This window comes from Tarenaya hassleriana, unplaced genomic scaffold (assembly GCF_000463585.1).
Source record: "Tarenaya hassleriana unplaced genomic scaffold, ASM46358v1 Cleome1, whole genome shotgun sequence".
NCBI classification, from domain to species: domain Eukaryota; kingdom Viridiplantae; phylum Streptophyta; class Magnoliopsida; order Brassicales; family Cleomaceae; genus Tarenaya; species Tarenaya hassleriana.
The window spans coordinates 5,764,898-5,790,235 of record NW_010960187.1 but is presented as its reverse complement, the minus strand read 5'-3'; the positions used below and the strand labels follow the sequence as shown (position 1 = coordinate 5,790,235).

Genomic DNA, 25,338 nt, shown 5'->3' with positions numbered 1-25,338 from the left:
CAACGTTCGATCCAAACCAATGTCAGATGAAGCCCAATTATAAAGCCCATAAAGTCCCCGCGCGCGCCCAATTTGACCCCTGTTTTATACACATATATATATATATATTTATGGAGGAGGGTTTAAGAAGCGAGCCTCTGTGATCGCTTAACGGATTCTGTGAGGCTGCGGCTGTTCAATATATATATATACACACACACATACACAAAATCACTTTGTGATACTGAATCTGTATATTTCCAGAGGGTCTATCTTTGTCACAACATTTCAATCTATGATATTTCCCGTGTTGAGCGATGTGTTATTTCTATTAACTGATCTCGTATTTGTATGAATCCTATCTCACATCCTTTGTCGGCGCTTTCCAGTTGAAATGAAGCACAACAACGTTATCCCCAATGGGCACTTCAAGAAGCATTGGCAGCATTATGTCAAGACATGGTTCAACCAGCCTGCCCGGAAAACCAGGAGAAGGATCGGTGAGTGAGTTGTCCTGTTTCTGGTTCTAACTTGTCACCATAAATCAATCTGTGATCCGTTCTTTTCCCTCTCGCAGCGAGACAGGAGAAGGCTGTGAAGATATTCCCCCGACCCACTGCTGGACCTCTACGACCTGTTGTGCATGGACAAACCCTCAAGTACAACATGAAAGTTAGAGCCGGAAGAGGATTTACCCTTGAAGAACTCATGGTTTGTTTCATCTTTTCCTACTTTTAGATGCTCAAGCCTTGTCAAGGTTTAATCTTTGAAATTCTGTAACAATGTAACAGGCTGCAGGTGTCCCCAAGAAGCTGGCCCCGACTATCGGTATAGTGGTCGATCACCGACGCAAGAACCGTTCCTTGGAGGGACTTCAGACCAATGTCCAGAGGCTGAAGACCTACAAGGCCAAGTTGGTCATCTTCCCCCACTGTACCCGCAAAGTCAATGTATCTGTCTTAAACACTTGCTATTACTCGGTACATTATACCAACCCATATCATGAAAACCCGGTTATTAATTTCTTGAACAGGCTGGAGATTCTGCTGCGGAGGAGCTTGCGAACACCTCCCAGATGCAAGAAGTATACATGCCGATTGTGAGGGAGAAGCCGGCATTGGAGTTTGTGAAGGTTGCAGAGGGCATGACATCATTCAAGGCTTATGACAAGGTCCGTCTAGAGCGTACGATCGAACGTCATGTCTATGCCAGAGTTAAGAGAGCTGCCGAGGCCGGGAAAGAAGAGAAGAAGTAATTGGTCTTTGAGGTAAAAAATATATATATTTTCCTGTTACTGGATCTCTTTTTTTGTTAAAACGTCCTTAGTATGAATATCATCGTTAGCCGATGAATTAATTACCACTACAGATAAGATCAAAAGGCTTACAATTCAATGGTCGATAGTATAATGATGCTTTCACGTTATAAAAACCCTGTACAGATGAAACTGTGATTGGATTTAAGCAGTGTAGTAGAAGATGCTAAACCCATTTACCATAGATTAAGCCCAATTATAGAGCCCGTAAAGTCCCCACACGCATATATGTATGTCATATATCACATGAGCCTACTTAATGTCCACCGTTATATATTTATTATAACCAAATTTATTTAAATTAATGCATTTAATTCCTTGCTGAATTTAATCAAATCATGATGATTTCCGCCACATGCATTTCCCCTACATGGAATTCGTAGCATACAATTTTATTGATAAGTTCGATACCAGATCAATTCACTTCACGTGCATCTATCGGGTAAAGATATTCTTTTTCTACAAAAAACCAAAACGAGATTCTCTCTCTTGACGCAGATTTAATATATTTGGGCCAAAAAAAATTTGCTGATAGCCAAATCATGGAGAAATGTTATTGGAATGCACAGAAATTGACGCAAATAGATTGTTTGGTAATGGTAGAAACGATTTTCAATTTGGGAAACATGCATTAATAATCAATATATAGATATGGTTCCACTCTTAGAAACTCTTCCCCACGAGAAAAAAGAAAAGAAAAGCTCCACTAATATTTTGTCTGTGGTCGAAGATGGAAGTGATCTCAATTTGCTCCAAATAAGCCTTTGAGGGGGTTTCAGACAAATCAATATTTAAGATAATTTTCTCTTGTCTTGTTTAGACGTTGTCATCTCCTTTAGCTTAGTGGCTCATCTGCTTTTGTTTTTTTCTCTTATATAATAAGACAACCTCTGCATTCAGCAACCCTCACACTTACACAAATATCTCCGGCGACGGTGACGGCGGAGACAGCAAACGCAGAGAGAGAGAGGAGCCATGGAGCAAAAGAGTTTCTTTCGCTTTCTTCTTCTCTTCGTCACGGCGGCTTTTGTGTTCGTCTTCACGACTACAAACTTCTCCCACGAGCCGCCGTCAACGGCGGCTCTTTTTGACTGCTCGGACGCGTCCTCCTCCTCGCCGATTTGCGCATCAAGAAACTTCCTTTTCAAGAAACAACATCGACCCAATACAAAGAACGGCCCTACAACAAACCCCACGCGCCGCCGTGACCACGTCTCTGATGTCCCCAGGCACCCACTCGACCCGCTCACCGTCGGAGAGATAAACAGAGTCAAGTCTCTCCTCTCCACCCACGCGCTTTTCTCCTCACGTGCACCGCACGCGCTCCACTCGGTCGTGCTGGAGGAGCCCGACAAGAACCTCGTCAAGAAGTGGGAGAAGGGGGACCCACTCCCGCCGAGGAAGGCCTCCGTCATCGCACGTGTGGGCGTTGATTATCACGTGTTGATCGTTGACCTATCATCGGGTCGGGTCGAGGAGGTGGAGGGTCCGGGTCGCGGGTCGGGTTTCCCGACCATGACCCTGGAGGAGATCCCCCCCGGAGCCGCCGTCAACGGCGGCTCTTTTTGACTGCTCGGACGCGTCCTCCTCCTCGCCGATTTGCGCATCAAGAAACTTCCTTTTCAAGAAACAACATCGACCCAATACAAAGAACGGCCCTACAACAAACCCCACGCGCCGCCGTGACCACGTCTCTGATGTCCCCAGGCACCCACTCGACCCGCTCACCGTCGGAGAGATAAACAGAGTCAAGTCTCTCCTCTCCACCCACGCGCTTTTCTCCTCACGTGCACCGCACGCGCTCCACTCGGTCGTGCTGGAGGAGCCCGACAAGAACCTCGTCAAGAAGTGGGAGAAGGGGGACCCACTCCCGCCGAGGAAGGCCTCCGTCATCGCACGTGTGGGCGTTGATTATCACGTGTTGATCGTTGACCTATCATCGGGTCGGGTCGAGGAGGTGGAGGGTCCGGGTCGCGGGTCGGGTTTCCCGACCATGACCCTGGAGGAGATGAACGACGCCACATGGGCTCCCTTCTCCAGCGCGGATTTCAACCGTACGATCGTCTCTCGCGGCGTGGATCTGTCGGACGTGGCTTGCCTGCCTTTATCCAGTGGCTGGTTCGGTAAAAGCGAGGAAAACCGGAGGGTGATGAAGGTACAGTGCTACTCGTCCCAAGGTACGGCCAATTTCTACATGAGACCCATAGAAGGTTTGACCGTTCTTCTCGATTTAGACACAATGGAAGTGATCGAGATCTCGGACACGGGTCGGGTCATACCCGTACCCGGATCAACCAACACGGATTACCGTTACGCAAGAGCCTCGAATCCGGAAGAAACCCGGCTTCTAAACCCGATATCGATAGAGCAGCCGCGTGGACCGAGCTTCGTGATCGAGGATGGCCATCTCGTGAGATGGGCAAACTGGGAATTTCACCTAAAACCCGACCCGAGAGCCGGGGTGGTCATATCCAGGGCCAGGGTTCGTGATCCAGAGACAAGGGAGCTACGTGAAGTGATGTACAAAGGGTTCGTGTCGGAATTGTTTGTGCCGTACATGGACCCGACCGATGCGTGGTACTTCAAGACGTACATGGACGCGGGAGAGTATGGGTTCGGGCTACAGGCCATGCCGCTCGTGCCGCTGAATGACTGTCCGAGGAACGCGGAGTACATGGACGGAGTTTTCACGGCGGCGGACGGGACGCCTTACGTGAGGGAGAATATGGTCTGCGTTTTCGAGAGCTACGCCGGCGATATTGCTTGGCGCCACTCCGAGAGCCCCATCACTGGCTTGCCGGTAAGTAAATTATTTGGATATTACTTCCTTTTAGTGATTAATACAAATAATTAAACATTATTTTAGACCTTTAGACGATGCTGCGAGGTCCATTCTGAAAGGATAGAAACTTAAGGGGTAGAAAATAATTGGGAGACCAAGTTGTGGGTCTAATTACAAATTCAGGGAAGTTTGACTAACATTGGGGGTATGATATTTGATACAGATTAGAGAGGTGAGACCAAAGGTGACGTTAGTGGTAAGAATGGCGGCGTCGGTGGCCAATTATGATTACATAATTGATTGGGAGTTCCAAACAGATGGGCTTATCAGAGCTAAGGTATGTGTCTTTTTAAAAATTATTTAAAGTCAATTGATTTTGGTTACGCACCAATTTCAACTTTACTTGGTTGCATACGGCATTAGGTGTTTTCTTTATTTTGTCTTATATTTTAGTGGCCACTAACGCATTCTGTCCAAATCCGGTGACACGATCCAACGCGACGATGACAGGTAGGGCTTAGTGGGATCCTGATGGTGAAAGGGACAGCGTACGAGAACAAGAACCAAGTGAAAGAACAAGAAGAGCTCCACGGCACGCTTCTGTCGGAAAATGTCATCGGAGTCATCCACGACCACTTCGTCACCTTTCACCTCGACTTGGACGTGGACGGCTCCAACAACTCCTTTGTCAAGGTACCAAATTTAGGACATTAACAAGATCTCGGACCATTTTGACGGTAAACAGCTCCTATATATATATTCACAATGTCTAAATTCCAAGAAAGATGATCGGGCACATCCAATGGACAGGTGAACCTCAAGAAAGAGGAGACATCGCCTGGAGAATCTCCGAGAAAGAGCTACTTGAAGGCAGTGAGGAATGTGGCAAAGACGGAGAAAGACGGCCAGATCAAGCTCAAACTGTACGACCCGTCGGAGTTTCACGTCATAAACGCAGGGAAAACCACACGGGTCGGGAACCCGACAGGGTACAAGGTTGTCCCGAGTGGCACGGCAGCTAGTCTGCTTGACCATGACGATCCGCCACAGAAGAGAGGAGGCTTCACCAATAACCAGATTTGGGTCACTCCGTACAATAAGTCCGAGCAATGGGCTGGCGGTTTGTTCACTTACCAAAGCAAGGGTGAAGACACTCTCGCAGTTTGGTCCGACAGGTTAGTCACCATTATAAATTTTCTCTTCAATTAATCCAAAAAGATATAGTTATTGTTATTGTTATGATGTTTTGCGAGGCTTTGGCTTTGTGGGGTACGATGCAGGGATAGAGATATAGAGAACAAGGACATAGTGGTGTGGTACACGCTAGGCTTCCATCACATACCATGCCAAGAAGATTTCCCCATAATGCCCACTGTTTCCTCGAGTTTCGATTTGAAACCCGTGAATTTCTTTGAGCGCAATCCGATCCTTCGTGTCGCTCCCAACTTCGAGCAGGACCTCCCTGTCTGTAGATCTGATGCTATCCCTGGTTGAGAAAAGATGGAGGATGCAGAAACGAACGTATCATCCTAACAAAACATGTGTCTCTCTAGTTCGTTGTCGTAAAAAACATGGCATTTACGTAATTCGAATCAGGAAAGCAAAATAAGAGAAAGGGTGGTTGTACATTTCATAAACTATGATATATGAATAGCTTCTATCCAAGTAGTGGTTATCTTATACATATATATGATCACTTCATAACCTGTTACTACTTAGAAACAAGGGTAACATTTTCAAATCATCTTTGAACTTTTATTTGTTACATTGGTTTATAGATAAAGATACGGGTTTGGACAACCTTGATACGGGCATGGCAACGAGAGGATTCTTCAGTTTCAATGCAATGCCAAACTTCTCTTCGGCAAAGACGGCGAAGACATGTATGTAAATTTATATTCAGATAGGATACATGTTGTAGAAAACATAAGGATGAGATTGAATTCTGTATAGTTTCATAACCCATTTGCATAGATATTTAAGGGTACATATATATCAGACAATCTTACGTAACTATTACCATGGTTGTTTGAAGATCGTTTCCAAGTGAATGGCGCAACGGGACAACAAAAGAAAACTCTTTTCACAAGATTAACAACTTTATTCAAGAGAGTTTTTATTGTATATACGAGTGTCTTCACAACTCTAACGCAAATCATGGCCAAAGATTCGAAATCATCGATCATAGCCTTTATAGGTAAAGATTGACATTGGACAACCTCGGCACCGAAATGGCAAGAAGAGGATTCTTCAACTTCAACGCAATCCCGAACTTCTCTTCCAAATCACACACTTTTCCTTCCGGAATCTTCCAATCAAACGAGTGCAAAAGCGTCGCCAATGTGTATAGAACCGTCCTCTTGGCCAAGGCTACTCCTGCACATATTCTGCGGCCCGACCCCAATGGGATAAACCTATGATCGTTTCCGCTGAAATCATATGCCTTATCAAGAAATCTCTCGGGATGAAATTCCAATAGATTTTCCCATATGTCTGGATCTCTATGCATGGCCCATGCATTAACGAAAATCTTAGTACCTTTTGGGACAAGGTAACCTCCAACTACGGTGGTATCAGTTGGGAAGCGAGGGGATACTAGAGGGAATGTCGGGTGAATCCTTAAAGTTTCTTTTGTAGGATTAGGGGGAGGATTATTCGAATGAGGGAGGAGGATTATTTAGTGTTTAGGATTTTTGGAGGAGATTAGGAAATATTTGGAAGAAGAAATGATTTGAAGATTTAAGAAGAGTAATGTTTTTTCTTAATCTTTCTCTTTGTTTTTCTCTTCAAATTTCCTTGATTTCAAACTCCATACAAACACACATATTTATACTACAATCTCCCACCTAACTACATATCTAACTCACTTATTAAACATATTTTTACCTAATTTTCTTCCACACATATTCTACACATTTCTAACTACCTCACCAAACTACAATTCCATCACATTTTCACATACTAACACATTAATCACATTTCACACACTTTTCATATTAATCACATTTTCATAACCATACTAAAATATTTAATTGATTTTTTTTAATCAAGTTTAATTTCAACACTCCCCCGTAAACTTGATTTTGGTGACTCCGAGCGCGCTCCTGATCCTTTCGAAATCTTCTCGTTTCAATGGCTTCGTAAAGATGTCTGCAATCTGATCATGAGACTTGACAAATTGAAGTTCCACCTCCTTCTTTGCGATACACTCTCTGATGTAATGATAACGAGTGTCAATGTGCTTGCTTCTATCATGGAAGACCGGATTTTTCGCCAGTGCCAATGCTGATTTGTTGTCGACGTAGATTTTGGTAGGCTTGTCTTGCACCAGATTCACCGTCCTCAACAGATTTCGGAGCCATATAGCATGACACACACATGAGGTAGCAGCTACATATTCAGCTTCACATGTGGAAAGCGTCACTATGGGTTGCTTCTTCGATGACCAAGTGAAAGCAGAGCTTCCAACAAAAAATACAAATCCAGTGGTGCTCTTTCGATCATCAACATCTCCAGCCCAATCACTGTCACTGTATCCATGTAGCTCAAAATTGTTAGTTGATGAGTACGATAAACCAAGAGCGATGGTACCTTTGATGTATCGAAGGATCCTTTTTGCCATCTTCAAATGAGTTGTTGTCGGAGTCTCCATGTAACGACTGACAAGTCCAACTGCGAACAGAATGTCGGGTCTCGTGCAAGTGAGGTACCGAAGACTTCCAATCAGACTCTTGAAGAATGTTGGATCAACAGTATCTCCCTCTTCATATCTTGATACTTTGGCACCACATTCTATTGGCGTACTTATCGACTTGCAATTCTCCATGTTGAACTTTTTCAAAATCTCCTTGGCATACCCTTCTTGAGAAATGAAAATCTTATCTTCTTCTTGCTTGATTTGGATTCCGAGATAATACGCCATCAACCCAATATCAGTCATCTCGAATAGAGGGAGATACTGTTGATCCAACATTCTTCAAGAGTCTGATTGGAAGTCTTCGGTACCTCACTTGCACGAGACCCGACATTCTGTTCGCAGTTGGACTTGTCAGTCGTTACATGGAGACTCCGACAACAACTCATTTGAAGATGGCAAAAAGGATCCTTCGATACATCAAAGGTACCATCGCTCTTGGTTTATCGTACTCATCAACTAACAATTTTGAGCTACATGGATACAGTGACAGTGATTGGGCTGGAGATGTTGATGATCGAAAGAGCACCACTGGATTTGTATTTTTTGTTGGAAGCTCTGCTTTCACTTGGTCATCGAAGAAGCAACCCATAGTGACGCTTTCCACATGTGAAGCTGAATATGTAGCTGCTACTGATCAATCTTACAGTCTCAAGACGAGCTACAGGTGCAAATACCTCGTCGTAGTCGATCCCTTCTCTTTGACTGTAACCTTTTGCCACCAGCCTTGCTTTGTATCTTTCGATCTCCCCTTTGGCATTCTTCTTTGCTTTGTATACCCATTTTACTCCGATCGTTTTGTGGCCTTTTGGAAGTGAGGTCAAATCCCATGTATCATTCTTCTCAATGGCCCTGATCTCTTCATCCATGGCATTTCTCCACCTTTCATCTTGTACAGCTTCTTCAAAATTCTTAGGTTCACAATCCGCAAAAAGACAGAAAAGAGTAAGATCATCTTGCCTTTCAGTTGCCTCATATAGATCTTCAATGCTTCGGAATCGAGGCGTTCTTTCACTTGAGCTTTCGTCCGATGATGATGGTGATAATGGATCTTGTGGCGTTGTGGGTTCTTCAATCTCATTCTCCGTTTGTTCTTCTATGTAGGGAAGGAATGTATAGTCTTCATTGCGAGTGTTCCAGTCCCATTCTCCATCTTCATCAAACTCCACATCACGACTCACAATGGTTTTTCCAGTATTTGGGTTATGCAACTTGTATCCTTTTGAGTTTTGATCATAGCCGATGAATAAGTACTTTTCACTTTTATCATCAAGCTTTGATCTTTTCTCATCATGAATACGTGCATAGGCAATACTCCCAAATACTCGGAGGTGTGACACCCCTGGTTTTCTTCCACTCCAAGCTTCTTGGGGTGTTCTTCCCACTACACTTCTGGATGGAGATCTATTTGATAAATAGACCGCCATAGCCACAGCTTCTGCCCAGAATTCCTTTGGCATGTTCTTCGTCTTCAGCATGCTTCGTGCCATGTTAAGGATGGTCCTGTTCTTCCTTTCAGCGACTCCATTTTGTTGTGGCGTTCCTGGACATGTCAATGAGCGTCTAATACCATGGTAAAATGAATTTTTTTTTTCTCTTCAAATTTGCTTGATTTTAAATTCCATACAAACACACATATTTATACTACAAACTCACACCTAACTACATATCTAACTCACTTATTAAACACATTTTTACCTAATTTTCTTCCACACATATTCTACACATTTCTAACTACCTCACCAAACTACAATTTCATCACATTTTCACACATCTTCCATATTAATCACATTTTTCATAAACATACCAAAATATTTAATTGATTTTTAAAATCAAGTTTAATTTCAACAGATCCTGGAGCGAAAGGTACACGTGCTTTTTATATCAAAAGGGATAAAAATCTGCTGGATTTGGGGGAATCAGTCTTCCCCAAATCATTTGATTACCCAAAACCTTGCCTGAGTTCGAAGTTAACGGCTAGAATATGTTGCTGATTCACCATCAAAGAAAGTAATTTCCCTTAATCATTTGATTGGTGTGTGAGCTTTGTCTCATAATTCCCTTTGTTTCACCTAGCCTTCATATGCTCTCAAGGCGTTTTGTTTTGGGCAGTCTCCGGTTGCTCAAAGAAGGAAGGACCTCGGCAGCTAATATCTGCAATCTTCACTCTATCTTCTGCTGCTGTGCTTCTTCACAATTTCGAGGGAAAATGTCAAAATATATGCAACTAATTGATTTTATGATCAGCGATGACATAAAGTGTTCAATGGATGAGTCATATACAAGCTAAGAAGGCATATAAACGTATAGGAATCAAAGGAATTACTTGGAATGTCATTTGGATTGTATGATTTGGTCTAGAACCTTCCAAAAGCACTGAAACAGCAAAGGGAATGAGAGGAAAGCATATGCAGTACCCTGAGTTGTCAGATGAGTGATCAAAATCTTGAGCATGGGCCAGCATTGCTTTGGCTATCATAACCGCTCGTGCTTCGTTCTTCGTTCTTCGTCTTCCCGCCCAAGGATCTCGGGCTTCTTCAAGAGGGTGTTCGAGGCTATCATCTATAATTTCTGCATCAATGTTTCGGGAAGGTAATCTCTCAGATGCAGAATGTGTGTGGAACAGGTGATGTTCATACATAAGTACAGTGAAAAGCATATGAATATGGACACAGTTATTGCAATAACTTTAAATTCTTGACAAAAGTATAATGTCACATAAACATTTCGTGAGGTATGGAACCCAAGAAATCGTCTGTAAGTAATGTGTTACCTCCAAGTTCCCTGGCAAGAAGCGCAGCCACATCTTCTCAGAAAGCAATTGGTGTCTTCCGATGTTCCTCCTTGTTTTCGGTTTAATTTTTCTTCATGTGCTATCAAACTTCCCTCCAATTCTTCTATTGTCATCGAGTCTACATCTTTAGACTCTTCTATAGCACACACCTTGTAATCAAACTTTGGTGTTAAAGATCGGAGAATCTTTTCCACCACAGAAGTATCTTCTATTTTATCCCCGTAAATCCTCAGTTGATTTACGATTGACTTCACTCTTGAACAATAATCCGAAACCGATTCGGATTCTTTCATCGTTAATGCTTCAAAATCGGCTTTTAATGAATTTACTCTCCCCCTTTTTACTTTCTCTACGCCTTGAAAAGATTTTTCTAAAATCTTCCATACCTCATTTGACGTAGTGGCATGAGAAACTTTGTCGAGTAATTCGTCATCCAAACATTGATGAATGAGAGTGAGAGCATGCTTATCTTTCTTCCTTGACTCGGACAAAGCCTTCATTTGGGGTTGCGATAAAGACTCCTCATCTTCGGGTTTCTCGTACCCTTTCTCCACAATCTCCCAAACTTCGTTGTAGTCGAGCAAAGCCTTCATTCGTAAGCACCATTTTTCATAGTTCGTCTTTGTTAGACGGGGATATTGAAAGCTTGTAGTCGCCATTACTTCTCACAACTCTCTTTAATCTCTCAAGATTTTTTTCAAAAAATTTAAGAAACCGAGCTCTGATACCACTTTGTAGGATTAGGGGGAGGATTATTCGAATGAGGGAGGAGGATTATTTAGTGTTTAGGATTTTTGGAGGAGATTAGGAAATATTTGGAAGAAGAAATGATTTGAAGATTTAAGAAGAGTAATGTTTTTTCTTAATCTTTCTCTTTGTTTTTCTCTTCAAATTTCCTTGATTTCAAACTCCATACAAACACACATATTTATACTACAATCTCCCACCTAACTACATATCTAACTCACTTATTAAACATATTTTTACCTAATTTTCTTCCACACATATTCTACACATTTCTAACTACCTCACCAAACTACAATTCCATCACATTTTCACATACTAACACATTAATCACATTTCACACACTTTTCATATTAATCACATTTTCATAACCATACTAAAATATTTAATTGATTTTTTTAATCAAGTTTAATTTCAACATCTTTCATAACGGCTAACATGTATGGGAGTTCGGCGATGTGAGACTCTTCCACGATGTTCTCTTTGCCTACCACTTGGTCTATTTCTTGTTGGGCTCTCTTCATGATCTCTGGTCTGCTTATGAGTTCAGCCATGGCAAACTCTACTGTGTTTGAGGATGTATCTGTGCTTCCGATTATCAAATCCTATATATACAAAAGTGACAGAAAGGAGAAAACTTCATTATAATTCAGTTCATATCTTTGTCCATCTCTATATCACACAAATTTATATATACATGCATATACGTAAGTATTTCTCACGTATGATGGATAATAACATTACCATGAGCAGAGCTTTGATATGATTCATGGTTATGGGATTCTCAAAGTCTTCGTCCTTCAACTTCAACAGATGCTGAGAAATCGTTGCACTCTCCAGAACCATCATCCTTAATTCTGTTACTCTGTTCTATGACCCTATTGAAAATCTCATCTAGTTTGCGAGCTTGTTTATGCGTTTCTTTCACATACCCTTGAAGATCGAACCTCGCCAATCACGGTAAGAAATCTGAAATATTCAGCTCATCCATCACTCTTAAAGCTTCTTTAATCACCTGTCTGAACTCAATTCCAAGACTTGGTGTCTCATCACCGTTCACCGACCCACCCCACAACATGTTCATAATGAGATTCAACATCGTCAAGAACATCTGATGACCGATGTCCACTGGTAACCCTTCTTGGGCCTGTCCGCATAGATATCTCGCTCTTTTTCTCACCTCTTGTCGGCGGAGATGGTAAAATGAATCCAGCGTGTAACGGCTAAGAAGATTGACAACGCATGCCTTCCTGATCGTACGCCACTCTGGACCATACGGCAAACAGACCATGTCGATGCCGCCGTATGTGAGGGCACTTGCCGTGAGGGGCACGTCACGGCTCGAGAAATTGATGTCCTGATCTTTGTAAATCTCTTTTGCCAAGGCTGGAGAGGTCACCACGATTGCGAGTTTGGATCCAAACCGAAGTTTGAGAATCGGACCATATCTTTTAGCAAGGCTTTGGAAGCATCTATGGAGTTCAGGGTCGAGGAAAGGGAGGTTTCCAACCATCGGCAGTCCCGGGTGTCCTGGCGGCAACGACGGCGAAGTTCCCGGAGTTTTGGATTTGACATAGACCCATATGTACCAAGAAACAGAGGTGGTGGAAACTAATATGAGAATGATATTGAAAAGGTTCTCATTTGCGACAAAGAGTTCTAAAACCCGAGACGTTGGTGACATTGTAAGTGTTGAAGTTTTTTTTTTGTTAGTATGATATTAAGTTTTTGAGAAAGAGAAATATATAGTAAATTTTAATTATTTTTTAATAATTTTACACAAAATAAACATAGTTGTAATTATAAATACATGAAAATAGTAAGTATATAAATATAATCCATAGTTCAGATTTCTAGTTGTGTTGTTCTTCTTTTCTTTTCTAACTCGTTTGAAAACGAACCTAAACTCAACACGAGCCGAGTCGAGTGTTGGCACGTTTAACACGCCTACCTCACCCAATAAAATTTCCAAATTATAAGTGTTTTAGAAATCTGATTTCTAAGCTTAGTTAGTTGAGCGTTTTGAAAACACATAAATTAAAATCTATTAACTATTACCATTTTTTTTCCTAATAAATGTATTCGCCTACTCTGAAAACCATGGGCGGATCTACGTGTTGATGAGTGGGGTCCCATGCCCCCACTCAATTACATCAATTTTAATTAGTTTCTTCATAAAACTATAAAATAATTAAATAATATTTATAAATGCCCCCATTCAAAATATTTGTTTGCCCCCGTAACATTTTTTTCTTTACTTATCTCAATTTTTTGTGGGCCCACTTTTTTAATTTAGTCTTTCTTTCCTAAAATCTAGGGTTAGATTAAGTAATATATATATTTTTTACATTTTTATCTTCTTCGTATATACATATAATTTTCTAAAAATTATCAAAAAAATACAGAACAATTAATAGAATTAAATTATATAAATATTGTGATTTTAATTTAAAAAAAAAATATTATTTTTATTCATTATTTTCTATATTTTGATCATATTTATTAATTTATTATTCTATAATATTTACTTAATATTTTATATTTGACTTGATAGAAAAATTAATAGATAATTTTTTTTTAAATTTTTTTTGCATCCGGTAAAATTCAATCAGTAATGTATCAAAATTTTAAATTAATCTTTTAATGTTTGAACAAATTGATTTGGATTATTTGTTTTCAAATCACATCGATAGAAAAAATGTTAGAATATTATACTAATCAAAAGATTGGATGAGATGTAAATATTTTATGAGAGAAAATCATGTGATCATAACTTTCCAAAAAAATATGAAAAAAATTTAGACTATTTAATCTAGTCTAGTTTAAATGGATCATTTATGTTAGAATATAACATAAATGATCGATTTGTACATATTGTTATAAATTTACCGAGAATTTAATAAATGTTTTGAAGAGAAATTCGTAATTGTTCATTTGTATTATAATTTTAAATTTTATTGACTCATTTCGTGGGTTTAATATTTCAAATCTAATGAAATTGACTAAAATTTATCTAAAACAACTGTGAATATATTTTATCAAAAAAAATATTTTAAATATTTACAAATAAAATTGTTATGTATAGATTTTAAAAAATAAAAAATTGTAGCATTTAATTGTAAAATATAAATATTTTTTTAGACGATATATATTTATTAATTTTTTTTATTTTATACGTATTTAATTGTGCCCCCGTTAATTTTTTTTTCTGGATCCGCCACTGCTGAAAACACAATTTTTTTTTTTCCATTGGGGTTTGGACAACCGAACTAGAACTCGCGGTCCGGATTTCTGGTTTCATAGCATCGTTTTATGTCTCGTTCATGGCGAGTGCTTCATTACCTTAGTATTTGCGAGATTGGGTACCGAAAACACACACAGATCTCTCGTATAAAACTCGCGTTTGAACATATATCTTTTCCTTTATATATATATATGTACACACACAGACGTGTATGTGAGTGTCATGTATAATCACATTAGGTTTTGATTAAAGAAGTTAAACTTGGTCAAGATTAGATTAATTGTACATGAATTCGAATTATAAGCCTTTAAAATGTCCAACCCCCCTCTCCCCAACAAATAAGAAGTCCAAATTACAAGTGTTTTAGAAATTTGATTTCCACGTTCATTTCATTCAAAACGTACTTCAAACTACATTTTGGATTCCAACTACATATCGAATTCTATAAGAAGAGAGAAATTATTAACTATTGCCATATTTTTTTCCTAGTAAATGTATTACTGTACTTTTAAAATTTTGTTGAAATCTGTAAAATTTACGAAAAACTAAAACAAAATATTTTATATCTTATATAGCGGTACTAATAATTGCATTAGAAAGTTTCTCCTAACTCGTTCTTGTCCTAACAGTTAAAGCTAAAAAAATCTGTGAAATAATAATGGAAACGAATGGAAAATGAAAAACCATGATATTGAATGCAGACAATAAGTAGGGTTAATTAAGGAAATATCTAATTAAGGCTGCTTCATTCATTCGTTGATTGATTTGCCATATGATTTGATTTGATGTTTCCTTGCTTGTTGTCAATGCATATCCTAATCTCCATTTGAAGATGCACATTCAACGGGACTCTTCTCTTTAGTATTCGCTAAAATTTCGAGAGAAAAAAAAACGTTCCACCAAAAAAAAAAACTCTTTTCACAAGATTAACAATTTTATTCAAGGGAGTTGTAATCATACATATGAATGTCTTCACAACTATAACATGGAACATACATGGCCAAAGATTCGAAATCATCATAACCTTTTATAGATAAAGATTGGCATTGGACAACCTCGGCACCGGAATGGCAAGAAGAGGATTCTTCAACTTCAACACAATCCCAAACTTCTCTTCCAAATCGCATACTTTTCATTCCGGAATCTTCCAATCAAACGAGTGCAAGAGCGTCGCCAATGTGTATAGAACCGTCCTCTTGGCCAAGGCTACTCCTGCACATATTCTGCGGCCCGACCCCAATGGGAAGCGTCGCCAATGTGTATAGAACCATCCTCTCGGCCAAGGCTATCCCAGCACATATTCTGCGGCCCGACCCGAACGGGATAAACCTATGATCGTTTCCGGTGAAATCATATGCCTTATCAAGAAATCTCTCGGGATGAAACTCCAAAGGACTTTCCCATATGTTTGGATCTCTATGCATGGCCCATGCGTTAACGAAAACCCTAGCACCTTTCGGGATGACGTAGCCTCCAACTACGGTTGTATCAGTTGGGGTGCGAGGGACTAATAAAGGGGTTGTCGGGTGAAGCCTTAGGGTTTCTTTCATGATGGAAAGTATGTACGGAAGCTTGGTGATATGAGATTCTTCCACGACGTTGTCTTTGCCTACCACTTGGTCTAGTTCTTGTTGGGCTCTCTTCATGATCTCTGGTTTGCTTATGAGTTGTGCCATGGCGAACTCTGTCGTGTTTGAAGATGTTTCTGTGCCCGCGATTACTAAATCCTGTACAAAAAAAACAGCGACGGGAAGGAGGAAACTTCAATATAATTAGTTTTATATCTCTGTATCACACAAACATATATACACGCATATACGTAAGTAAAATCTCACGTGTGATGGAAAATAGCATTACCATTAGCAGAGCTTTGATGTGTTTTAGGGTTATGGGATTCTCAGAGTCACCTTCCTCCTTCAACTTCAACAAATGCTGCAAGAAATCTTTGCACTCTCCAGAACCATCATCTTTAATTATCTTACTTTGTTCTATGACCCTGTTGAATATCTCATCCAGTTCTCGGGCTTGTCTGTGCATTTGTTTCACATGACCTTGAAGATCGAATCTCGCCAACCACGGGAAAAAATCCGAAATATTCGGCTCACCCAACAATCTGACAGATTCTTCGATCACATGTTTGAACTCAGTTCCAAGATTCGCTGTCTCAACGGCCCCTTTCACTGTTCCACCCCACAACATGTTCATCATGAGATTCAGCAACGTCAAGAACATCTGATACCCGATGTCCACCGGTAACCCTTCCTGTGCCTGCTCGTATAGATATCTCGCTCTCTTCCGGACCTCCTGTCGACGGAGATGGTAGAACGAGTCCAGCGTATAACGGCTCAGAAGATTAACAACGCATGCCTTTCTCCGGCTGCCAGACGATGTCGATGCCGCCGTAGGTGAGGGCACGTGCCGTGAGGGGCACGTCATGGTTGGAGAAGTTGATGTCTTGATCTTTGTAAATCTCTCGAGCCAAGGCCGGAGAGGTCAGCACGATTGCGAGTTTGGATCCGAGCCGAAGTTTGAGAATCGGACCGTATTTTCGGGCGAGGCTTTGGAAGTACCTGTGGAGTTCGGGGTCGAGGAAAGGGAGGCTTCCGACCACCGGCAACCCCCACGGTCCCGGCGGCAACGGCGTCGAACTCGCCGGAGTTTTGGGTTTGGAATAGACCCATATGTACCAAGAAACGGAGAAGATGGCAACTATTACGAATATGAAGCTGTAAAAGTTATCGTTTCCGACAAAGAGCTCAAAGGCACGAGAAATCGGTGACATTGGAAGTGTTGAGTTTTTCTTTTTCTTTTTCTAAGCTGGTACGAAGTTTATGGGAACTTCGATCTTGTCGGAAGAGATGGATTTATAGTAAATATCGCCAGAATTTAGGATATTTTTCACATTTCGTGTGTATGTTGTCTTCCCTGTTATTTGTGGTCACGTAGGATATACAGTCACGGGTGTTGGGTAAAATGCCCCCGTGGTGGTTTTACGTCGTAGAAATGGTACAATATGATGCTGACTGCACTATTTTAATGGCTGGTGTATATTAATGTAATTAAATCTGTTCAAGGTTGGGCTCGATTATTATACTGCGTAATCATTTCATTGAAAAAACAGACTTAAAAATATATGTTGAATTAGTCGATAATTCATTATTGGGAAAACACACTATTTCAATAAGATGTAACATTTTGCCATAACAATCTAGTAACTATTGTAATTTGTTTTAGAAATTTAAATATATTCATTGAACTTTTCTATCTGTTAAAATCGGAGAAAATTGCTTTTGTAAAAGTATACAATTGTCTAATCGTAATATTATTGCTTGTTTGCAGTATAAGAACTATGCTATAAAATTATTGATACCATAAAATTCTCAATCAAATAAGAACTATTACTATTATATATTTTTCATACACATATATATTCTCCTGCATAAGTAGTAATATGAACGATTAAAATTTATCGTTGAAAATATATACACTTCAAAATTTTCAAATAATTATAAAACATGACAGAAAAAAAAAATACATAGACTAAAGCTTGATGTCCACGAAATATATCGTGGTAAAAATATATCCTCATTTATTTAAAAATGGAGAATCTTTCCATTTCGCTTTCATTTGTTTAGGCAATGAAAAAAAAAAATCTTACATTCTGTAGAGAAAAAAAAAAGACTTTGAATTTGAGTGAAGCCTATGGCTCCACGTAGATAAGATTCGAGAGGATAACATTCATTCAATATTTAAAATCTATAAATTAAAAATTAAAAAAAAAAAAAATCCCGGCCATAAGCCTATGTCTTTTCTTTTTTATATATATATATATATATATATATATATATATAGTGGATGGTTACACAAGATTTGGAAGTGAATGTAGACATTATATTTTTGTCGCTGCATCAACGAAGATAATAATAATGTCACTGTATAATATGTGGTGGTGGTGGTTTGAATGTGGCTCGGAGCAGGACGACAATCATTATTAATAATAAATTTCCCTGCGACGTCGGTAATTTCCACGCTCAATAATATAAAAATATCAGACGAAATTTCATAATTAGCCAAATACTTATTGGAGTTGAAATTTCCTAATCAGCCAAACATTTTAGATAATTATCTCTGAATATGAAATTTTGATATTGATTTTTACATTCAATACGTATCCTACAGGCTTTTAATAAGAGCCTCCAGATTTATGGGAGAATACATCTGAATTGTTTTTTTGTAATGACATATTCCTTCAAGATTAAAGATATATATATGTATGGATTAAAAACGAAAATCTACCATCCATAATATAGAATTTAAAAAAATTTACAATCACAAACATATTTAAGATTTGTTAGTGTCTTCAGACCAATAATTTATTATCATATACTTATCCAAAAAAAATTAGAAAAAAAAAAACATATGTAAGATTTTTCTTGCATAACAAAAAAAACCGTCAAATCATGTACGTAATGCTCTGATTGAGTCCAACTTCTGATTTGGACAAATAAATAAGATGACCCATGCGCCGCCCCCATCTTTCTGGTCATGTCAGGGGTGCACGTTTCGATACAACAGCCGATAATCAAGCAGTTTCCCAACAGTATCCAACTTCAAAAAACGTTATTTCTTTAGGTGAACTGAATTTTATACTATCGAATCAAACAGGATTGAATTTAAATCCAAAAAACTGAAATTTACTTTAAAAAAATCTAATTTTTTAATAAAAAACAGAAATAAACTGAATTGAAATCGAAACCGGACCAAAACGAATATAATATAATAATCGGTTGTATATTTTTATAAAACCGAACGAATCGAACCTATCTAAACCAAATACATAGACCTCTACTTCTAGTCGAAACATATAAAATGTCATTTACTCACATTCGTCCAAACATAGGAATTAATTGGGCCGAGCAGCCTCATCCGCACCTTTAAGGGGAGCGTTTGGGCCGACAAACTTTTAGCCCATATTTAAAATGAGCCTTGTGGGCTTTATTTGAGCCCATACTTCCAATTTAATTTAATATGGGAATCAATAAGGTTCCGATTTTAGATATTCTTTAAAAGAATCCTTTTTTTTTTTTTTGCGACTCATCATATTTATTTGTCAAAGTTGTACTCAATCAGAGGATTAACTTATGTGATTTGATGGAACCCATTGCATAGAATGAAAATGACTGAACACATCATGGTATAAGGTTAGATAAGGATGCTATTTGACTTTTTAACATATAGTTCACATTTACAAATCATTTCTTATTTTCTAAATCTTGCTTAACGAATAAGTCATTGTTTTCCTACAATCAATGAACAACTTAAGTTATATAATTAATGGCAAAATCGTAATTTCCTAACAACAAATGAAGTGTCCAAGATAATGCAACTTGGGATAGCATCCAAAAGTACGTGATTTGTTTAAAAGCATTACAAAATTATACTTTTTTTTTTACAAAATTCGATCCGATTATATCTATCCTAGATGTAAAATCAGATTTATATATAGATCATTTTGATTAAAAAATTATATCGCTTTCCAGCAATGGAATCGAATCCATACAAAATTATATTTTTTTTAGATAACATTTTGAAATTCTATGATATTTCTTATTTACTATTATTTGGACAATAAAGTATAAACCAAACATTCCGAAATTAGATGTACGTCCAATGCATTCTCGGTCTTAACCACACATGGCATGCATTTTCACCTCCAATTTTATTACATAAATAGGCCCACCAGACAAAAAAAAAAAGCACAGATCTTCCGTACAGTAGAAGTACATGTTCTGTTATAATTTGGAAATGATACTAGTCGTTCTCCAAAGACAAAGGTTATCTTTATAGATAAAGATTCGGATAAGACAACCTGGGCACCGGTATTACCATAAGTGGATTCTTCAGCTTCATTGGAATCCCATAGATCTCTTCGACCTCGACCCTTTCTCCTTCTCGAACCTTCCAATCAAACGAATGCAAAAGCGTGGCCAGATTGTACAGAACAGTCCTCTCTGCCATGGCGATTCCCGCGCATATTCTCCGTCCAGAACCAAATGGGATATACCTAAAATCATTCCCGCTGAAATCGTTAGGGTTTTCAAGAAACCTGTCGGGGTTGAACTCCGACGGATTCTCCCATGCGTTCGGATCTCTGTGGATAGCCCACGCGTTGATGAAAACACAAGAATCTTTAGGAATATCGTAGCCGGAGACGACGACGGATTCGCTTGGCCTGCGAGGCACGAGGAGGGGAAACGTAGGGTGAAGCCTTAGGGTTTCTTTCATGAGGGCGAGTAAGTATGGGAGTTTGGGAATGTGGGATTCTTCCACGATGTTGTCTTTTCCGACAACTTCGTCTAGCTCTTGTTGAGCCTTCTTCATCATTTCTGGTTTGCTTATAACCTCGGCCATGGCGAACTCTATCGTGTTTGCCGACGTGTCCGTGCCACCGAGTATCATGTCCTGTTCAAAAGCATTACGAGGTAACAAAGTCAACTTCGTTAATTTCATGCATTTTAATTTCTATGTTTTTCAAATTCAAATCTTTCAACTTTTTTTTTAGTAACTTGAACTATGGTAATTCTAATAGAGAAATGTTTTTCTATTATTGATAATGAGAAGAATACATCATAATATATAGCAATATACAATACAATATTCTAGGCATAATATCTAGGGTAAATCATAACAATATTAATGATAATATTCTAAGAATAATATCTTCCTATATGCCCCTTCAAGATGAATCATCTATGATGAATTCAATCTTGTTACATAAAAACTAAAAACTGAAATTGTGATCGTATTAAACGAATCATCTTCCATGTAGTGGTGTAGTCCAGACTTGAGTTGGTGTTGCTTGATAACGTTTGAAGAGCTTGAGAGTTGTATTCTCAGAGGCTGATGTGGCACGGGTGTGCGGCGCATATGCGCGAGTTGGGTTGCGCGACAATGAGGTCGGCAGCGCAAAAAAAAAATTGTGATGTGTATATCGGCTAGGCCGGAGAAAAGAAAAAAAATGGGCGCAAAAGTGCGACACATAATGCGTGATAGTCTAACAGCGGAACAAGAGAAGAAAATAAAAATAAGTGACGCAAATACGTGGATCGACGATCGGAGTTTTCTAATCGAAAGAGGCTAATAGCCATGTTTAAAGAGCTTACAACGACTAGGGTTGACGTCGATAAACGAACGTCGTCAGAGAAAAAAAAAATAATAGCACATCGGCTAGGGTTGACGTCGATAAACGAACATCGTCGTTAAAAAAAAAATAGCACATCGGCTAGGGTTGACGGTGATGAACACCGCCGTTGGGAAAAAATAGAAGAAAAAAAAAGAGCAAAATAAATTTAAAACGATACTCAAGACGATGATACTATTGGATTTAGTACATCGTTGTTATCTTCATCGTCGCTTTCGGATTCGACCGACATTGTTGATGAGAAGGAAAAAAAAAATTAGAGCAAAAACCGAAGCTTTGATACCATAATAGGGAAATGTTTTACTGTTATTGATAATGAGAAGAATACATCATAATATATAGCAATATACAATAGAATATTCTAGGCATAATATCTAGAGTAAATCATAACAATATTAATGATAATATTCTAAGAATAATATCTTCCTATAAATTCATCTTCTATTCAACAAAAATTCAACTATATAAACTCTCTGTAATCATTTTTATGAACCTATCATCATTTAAATGACTATCATTCGGATCTATAATTCAATCGGTCAACATAAAGAAAGCAGCAGATAATTCGAACATGAACGCATGATAGTGAAATACCATGAGCAAGGCCTTGACATGGTTCATGGAAAGAGGGGTCTTTTCATCTTCATCCTTCACCTTCAACAAGAACTGCAGAAAATCCTGACCGTCCCCTCGATCATCCCCAACCGTTCTGAGCCGTTGATCTATCACCCGGTCAAACATCCGGTCCATCCGCTTGGCCGGTCCACCCATCCGCTTAGCCAAACCCTGAATATCAAACCGGCTTAATCCGGGGAAAAAATCAGAAATATTCGGTAGACCCTCAATCTCCGACATCTCCGTCACCAATCTCCTCAACTCAGCAGCTAGATTCTCTCTCTCCTCTTCCCCTTCAACCGTCGCGCCCCACAACATCTGAGTTACAACGTTGAATACAGTCAGAAATATCTGTTCTCCGAGGTTTACAGGTGACCCGGCCCGGGCCCGTCCCCACAAGTACCGGATGTTCTGTCGGATTTCGCGGCGGCGGAGTCCGTAGAAGGAGTCCAACGTGGCGTGGCTCAGCATCTTGAGAACACACACTTTCCTGAGCTTGCGCCAATGTGGTCCGTACGGAGACCACAGCACGTCCTCTCCACCGTACGAGTTGACTCGGGCCGCGACGGGGACGTCATGGTTGGCAAAAGTGACGTCATGGGTCTTGAGGATCTCACGCGCCACCTCCGGGGAAGAGGCCACGACGGCGGTTTTGGCGCCGAGGCGGAGTTTGAAGATGGGACCGTATTTTAGGGCAAGACTGTGAAAGTACGTGTGAAGCCACGAGGTCCCGGCGGCGACCGCGGTCGTTTTGTTCTGGCGTGAATCCAGAGGAACAAGAGAATGGAGACCAGAGGGATGAAGACCAAAACGGCGTCGTAGGACTTTCCCGGACTTAGAAACGGTAAGGAAGTGGACGGCATGGCTTCGGTTATGGTGTCGACGGGAAAAAAAAACGAGGAAACTGTCTGGCGATTATCAATCGACAAAGATGATGGACATGGAGTGGATGATGAGACCTTTTTAGATCGGATCTTTTTTTTTTTTTGCCGTTGGTTTTGTCAACGGAAGCTGTCCCCCATGGATCACCAATCAGTTAATTACTTTATAGTTATGTTTAATAAGACGACAAGATTAATGTAGTCATGGACCCTATCCACTGCACGTGACTCCTTTGTTGTCTTTATTCTTACTCGATGCGCTCAATCTGCATCGACCATCCTATCCCTACATAACATATCATTCATAATGAACGTGGTTTCAGAACTAGAAGTTTTGATCAGCAATCTCATGGTCGTGATGTAATTGTCCTTCTGACCATTCACTCATCAGACCTCACAGCAAAAATACTATTTCTTCTTCACCCTTTTGATTTCATCTAATTGTGAACAGAACTCGCTTGCTGTCTGACCCGGCGAGCACAATCTGCAAAACTCCTAGCGAATCCGCCGCATTTCAGGGGATCATCGACGTTCTCCTTGTAACATTTCATCCATACGTCGTTCTCTAAAGAGCAAGGCATTGGCTTCGGCGACGGAATCTTGAACTCCTTGTCCCTTAGATCCATGGCTCTCTCTGTTACTTCATGACCCATGTTCTTTTCCTGCTTCTCCAGCTTCTCTAGAACCTTCTCGCTCTCTTTCAAGACCGATCTGATCGCTTCGAGCTCTGCATATGCTGCGGTTTGAGGTGGTTGTTGCAGTGTCGGGAGGAAAAACGGTGGCTGCACCGGCAATTTGGCCTCTGAATCATGGAGCGTTTTCTTGCTCTCTGACTTTGGTTTTGGTGAGACTTTGGGCTTGGCTTTCTTTTGTTTCCTCTTCTGTTGACTGTTGCCCTCCAATAACTGACTGATCAGTCTTGAACTGATCTGAATTGAGAAATCACCCATTCTATAAAGATTCCCTTGACCAGAAAACAGGCAAGTGAGATCAGTATTAGGAAACCTATCAAGACCAACTCAGAAAAAAAACTAAAATCTTTACTTCCTGAGACAACGGTTATCGGCACAGATTTTACCAGGATGAAGACAGTGTCTGAAATCTAAATTTACAATTTAGGAGGTCTCCAGTAAAGTTTAGGAAAAAAAAACAGAAGGCAAACTCAATGTACAACTAAGGAGGTCCTAAAATGTTGGCATCAGTCGTAGTAGTATCAATGTGGTCTACTTCCTAGTGGTATGTTAGGTAAGCATATTTCAGCATATATTGAAGTTTTGCCTTAGATACGGCTCATACACAACTCGGCCAACAGATACTAAGATTCAGAGGTAAGAAAGCATACAAAGAGTGAGTTCCCGACAACTCAGTCAAGTCCGCAGCAAACTGAAGGACTCACCAAAGAGACAGACAAGCTTAAAAACCTCGGGGAATAGCTTATGTACTTCACACTGAATAAGCTCAAAGTTCCAACAAACAATTTTTTTTGCTCAATCCAAGTTTAAGACTGAGTTTTCCAGATAAAAATACAAAATATAGATCCTCTGAATTCCAATGGAAGATACAAGCCTTTACAGTCTCAACGAGCAGAATAAGCGTGAGGTTGTAACCAACATTGGGAACATAAGAACAATATTAGAGATCCTATACATAAACATAGCCCCTCAAGAAGGACACTTTCTGAATCTGGATTAATCTATAACACAAACGAATCTAATCGATCCTTAAACGCCTCAGCAAATAAAACTAGAATGAATGACGAACCCACCATTGACCACGTCGACCCGAACAGAATCAACGGAGTATTCATACATGACAACTAGATCAGACCAAATGGGCAAAAATGTTCTGCAATTCCAGGAAATGGGTTTTGTCAAATTCCTCGGTAGAGAATACACCACTAGAACCCTAAGATCGTAACGAAGCACGAAAACCCGTTGGATAAATTTCAAATTTCAGATAGAACAAACTGCGAACAAAATCAGAATCACCATCGAAGAGATGTTTCACCTGGAAGGGGAATATCAACGAGGAATGGAAGAGTCGGCCCCGGCAGCGCGATTCGAGCAGCTGAGGGGAGGGGGGGGGGAGG

At 39.7% G+C, this 25,338-nt stretch overlaps 5 protein-coding genes and 1 pseudogene across 10 annotated transcripts; 2 read left to right on the top strand and 4 right to left on the bottom strand.

Annotated features, from left to right (window-relative positions):
- Positions 1-300: 300 nt before the first annotated feature.
- Positions 301-1,234, top strand: LOC104813848 (60S ribosomal protein L13-1-like). Its single transcript, XM_010541632.2, has 4 exons — positions 301-479; positions 557-690; positions 771-929; positions 1,013-1,234. The coding sequence occupies exons 1-4, from the start codon at positions 374-376 to the stop codon at positions 1,232-1,234; spliced, it is 621 nt and encodes a 206-aa protein (XP_010539934.1). The 5' UTR covers positions 301-373.
- A 788-nt stretch (positions 1,235-2,022) lies between these two features.
- LOC104813836 (primary amine oxidase-like) lies at positions 2,023-5,820 on the top strand. Of its 2 annotated transcripts, none has more exons than XM_010541620.2 (6): positions 2,023-2,450; positions 2,926-4,094; positions 4,300-4,413; positions 4,587-4,769; positions 4,887-5,251; positions 5,357-5,820. In XM_010541620.2, exons 1-6 carry the CDS (start codon positions 2,270-2,272, stop codon positions 5,568-5,570), a joined length of 2,226 nt encoding a protein of 741 aa, XP_010539922.1. In that variant the 5' UTR covers positions 2,023-2,269; the 3' UTR covers positions 5,571-5,820. The 2 variants fall into 2 exon arrangements, with proteins under 2 accessions (XP_010539922.1, XP_019058261.1); XM_019202716.1 differs by having other exon boundaries at positions 2,023-2,808; positions 3,287-4,094.
- A 6,443-nt stretch (positions 5,821-12,263) lies between these two features.
- LOC104824970 (flavonoid 3'-monooxygenase-like) lies at positions 12,264-12,992 on the bottom strand. The gene has a single exon (XM_010557176.1). It carries the CDS (start codon positions 12,990-12,992, stop codon positions 12,264-12,266), a length of 729 nt encoding a protein of 242 aa, XP_010555478.1.
- Positions 12,993-15,455: 2,463 nt separating this feature from the next.
- Positions 15,456-17,396, bottom strand: LOC104813827 (annotated as a pseudogene).
- A 2,831-nt stretch (positions 17,397-20,227) lies between these two features.
- On the bottom strand, positions 20,228-23,231 carry LOC104813818 (cytochrome P450 93A3-like). Its single transcript, XM_019201593.1, has 3 exons — positions 23,175-23,231; positions 22,348-23,124; positions 20,228-21,014 (listed from the first exon to the last, which is right to left on the bottom strand). Exons 1-3 carry the CDS (start codon positions 23,229-23,231, stop codon positions 20,394-20,396), a joined length of 1,455 nt encoding a protein of 484 aa, XP_019057138.1. The 3' UTR covers positions 20,228-20,393.
- A 160-nt stretch (positions 23,232-23,391) lies between these two features.
- LOC104813805 lies at positions 23,392-25,338 on the bottom strand. 5 transcript variants are annotated; one of them, XM_019203762.1, is made up of 3 exons: positions 25,257-25,338; positions 25,015-25,094; positions 23,392-24,213 (listed from the first exon to the last, which is right to left on the bottom strand). In XM_019203762.1, the coding sequence occupies exons 2-3, from the start codon at positions 25,058-25,060 to the stop codon at positions 23,687-23,689; spliced, it is 573 nt and encodes a 190-aa protein (XP_019059307.1). In that variant the 5' UTR covers positions 25,061-25,094; positions 25,257-25,338; the 3' UTR covers positions 23,392-23,686. The 5 variants fall into 5 exon arrangements, with proteins under 5 accessions (XP_019059307.1, XP_019059309.1, XP_019059312.1 ...); XM_019203764.1 differs by having other exon boundaries at positions 25,015-25,154; positions 25,257-25,274; XM_019203767.1 differs by having other exon boundaries at positions 23,392-24,200; positions 25,015-25,154; positions 25,257-25,273.

Coding starts and splice junctions, on each gene's coding strand:
- LOC104813848 (XM_010541632.2), top strand. CDS start 374: ATGAAGCACAACAACGTTATCCCCAATGGGCACTTCAAGAAGCATTGG. Junction 480..556: donor GAAAACCAGGAGAAGGATCG/GTGAGTGAGTTG, acceptor TCCCTCTCGCAG/CGAGACAGGAGAAGGCTGTG. Junction 930..1,012: donor ACTGTACCCGCAAAGTCAAT/GTATCTGTCTTA, acceptor TTTCTTGAACAG/GCTGGAGATTCTGCTGCGGA.
- LOC104813836 (XM_010541620.2), top strand. CDS start 2,270: ATGGAGCAAAAGAGTTTCTTTCGCTTTCTTCTTCTCTTCGTCACGGCG. Junction 4,095..4,299: donor GCCCCATCACTGGCTTGCCG/GTAAGTAAATTA, acceptor TATTTGATACAG/ATTAGAGAGGTGAGACCAAA. Junction 5,252..5,356: donor CTCGCAGTTTGGTCCGACAG/GTTAGTCACCAT, acceptor GGTACGATGCAG/GGATAGAGATATAGAGAACA.
- LOC104824970 (XM_010557176.1), bottom strand. CDS start 12,992: ATGTCACCAACGTCTCGGGTTTTAGAACTCTTTGTCGCAAATGAGAAC.
- LOC104813818 (XM_019201593.1), bottom strand. CDS start 23,231: ATGCCGTCCACTTCCTTACCGTTTCTAAGTCCGGGAAAGTCCTACGAC. Junction 23,125..23,174: donor AGTCCTACGACGCCGTTTTG/GTCTTCATCCCT, acceptor GATTCACGCCAG/AACAAAACGACCGCGGTCGC. Junction 21,015..22,347: donor ATGTCAAGGCCTTGCTCATG/GTATTTCACTAT, acceptor GCTTTTGAACAG/GACATGATACTCGGTGGCAC.
- LOC104813805 (XM_019203762.1), bottom strand. CDS start 25,060: ATGTATGAATACTCCGTTGATTCTGTTCGGGTCGACGTGGTCAATG. Junction 24,214..25,014: donor TCGGGTCGACGTGGTCAATG/GTGGGTTCGTCA, acceptor TTTCTGGTCAAG/GGAATCTTTATAGAATGGGT.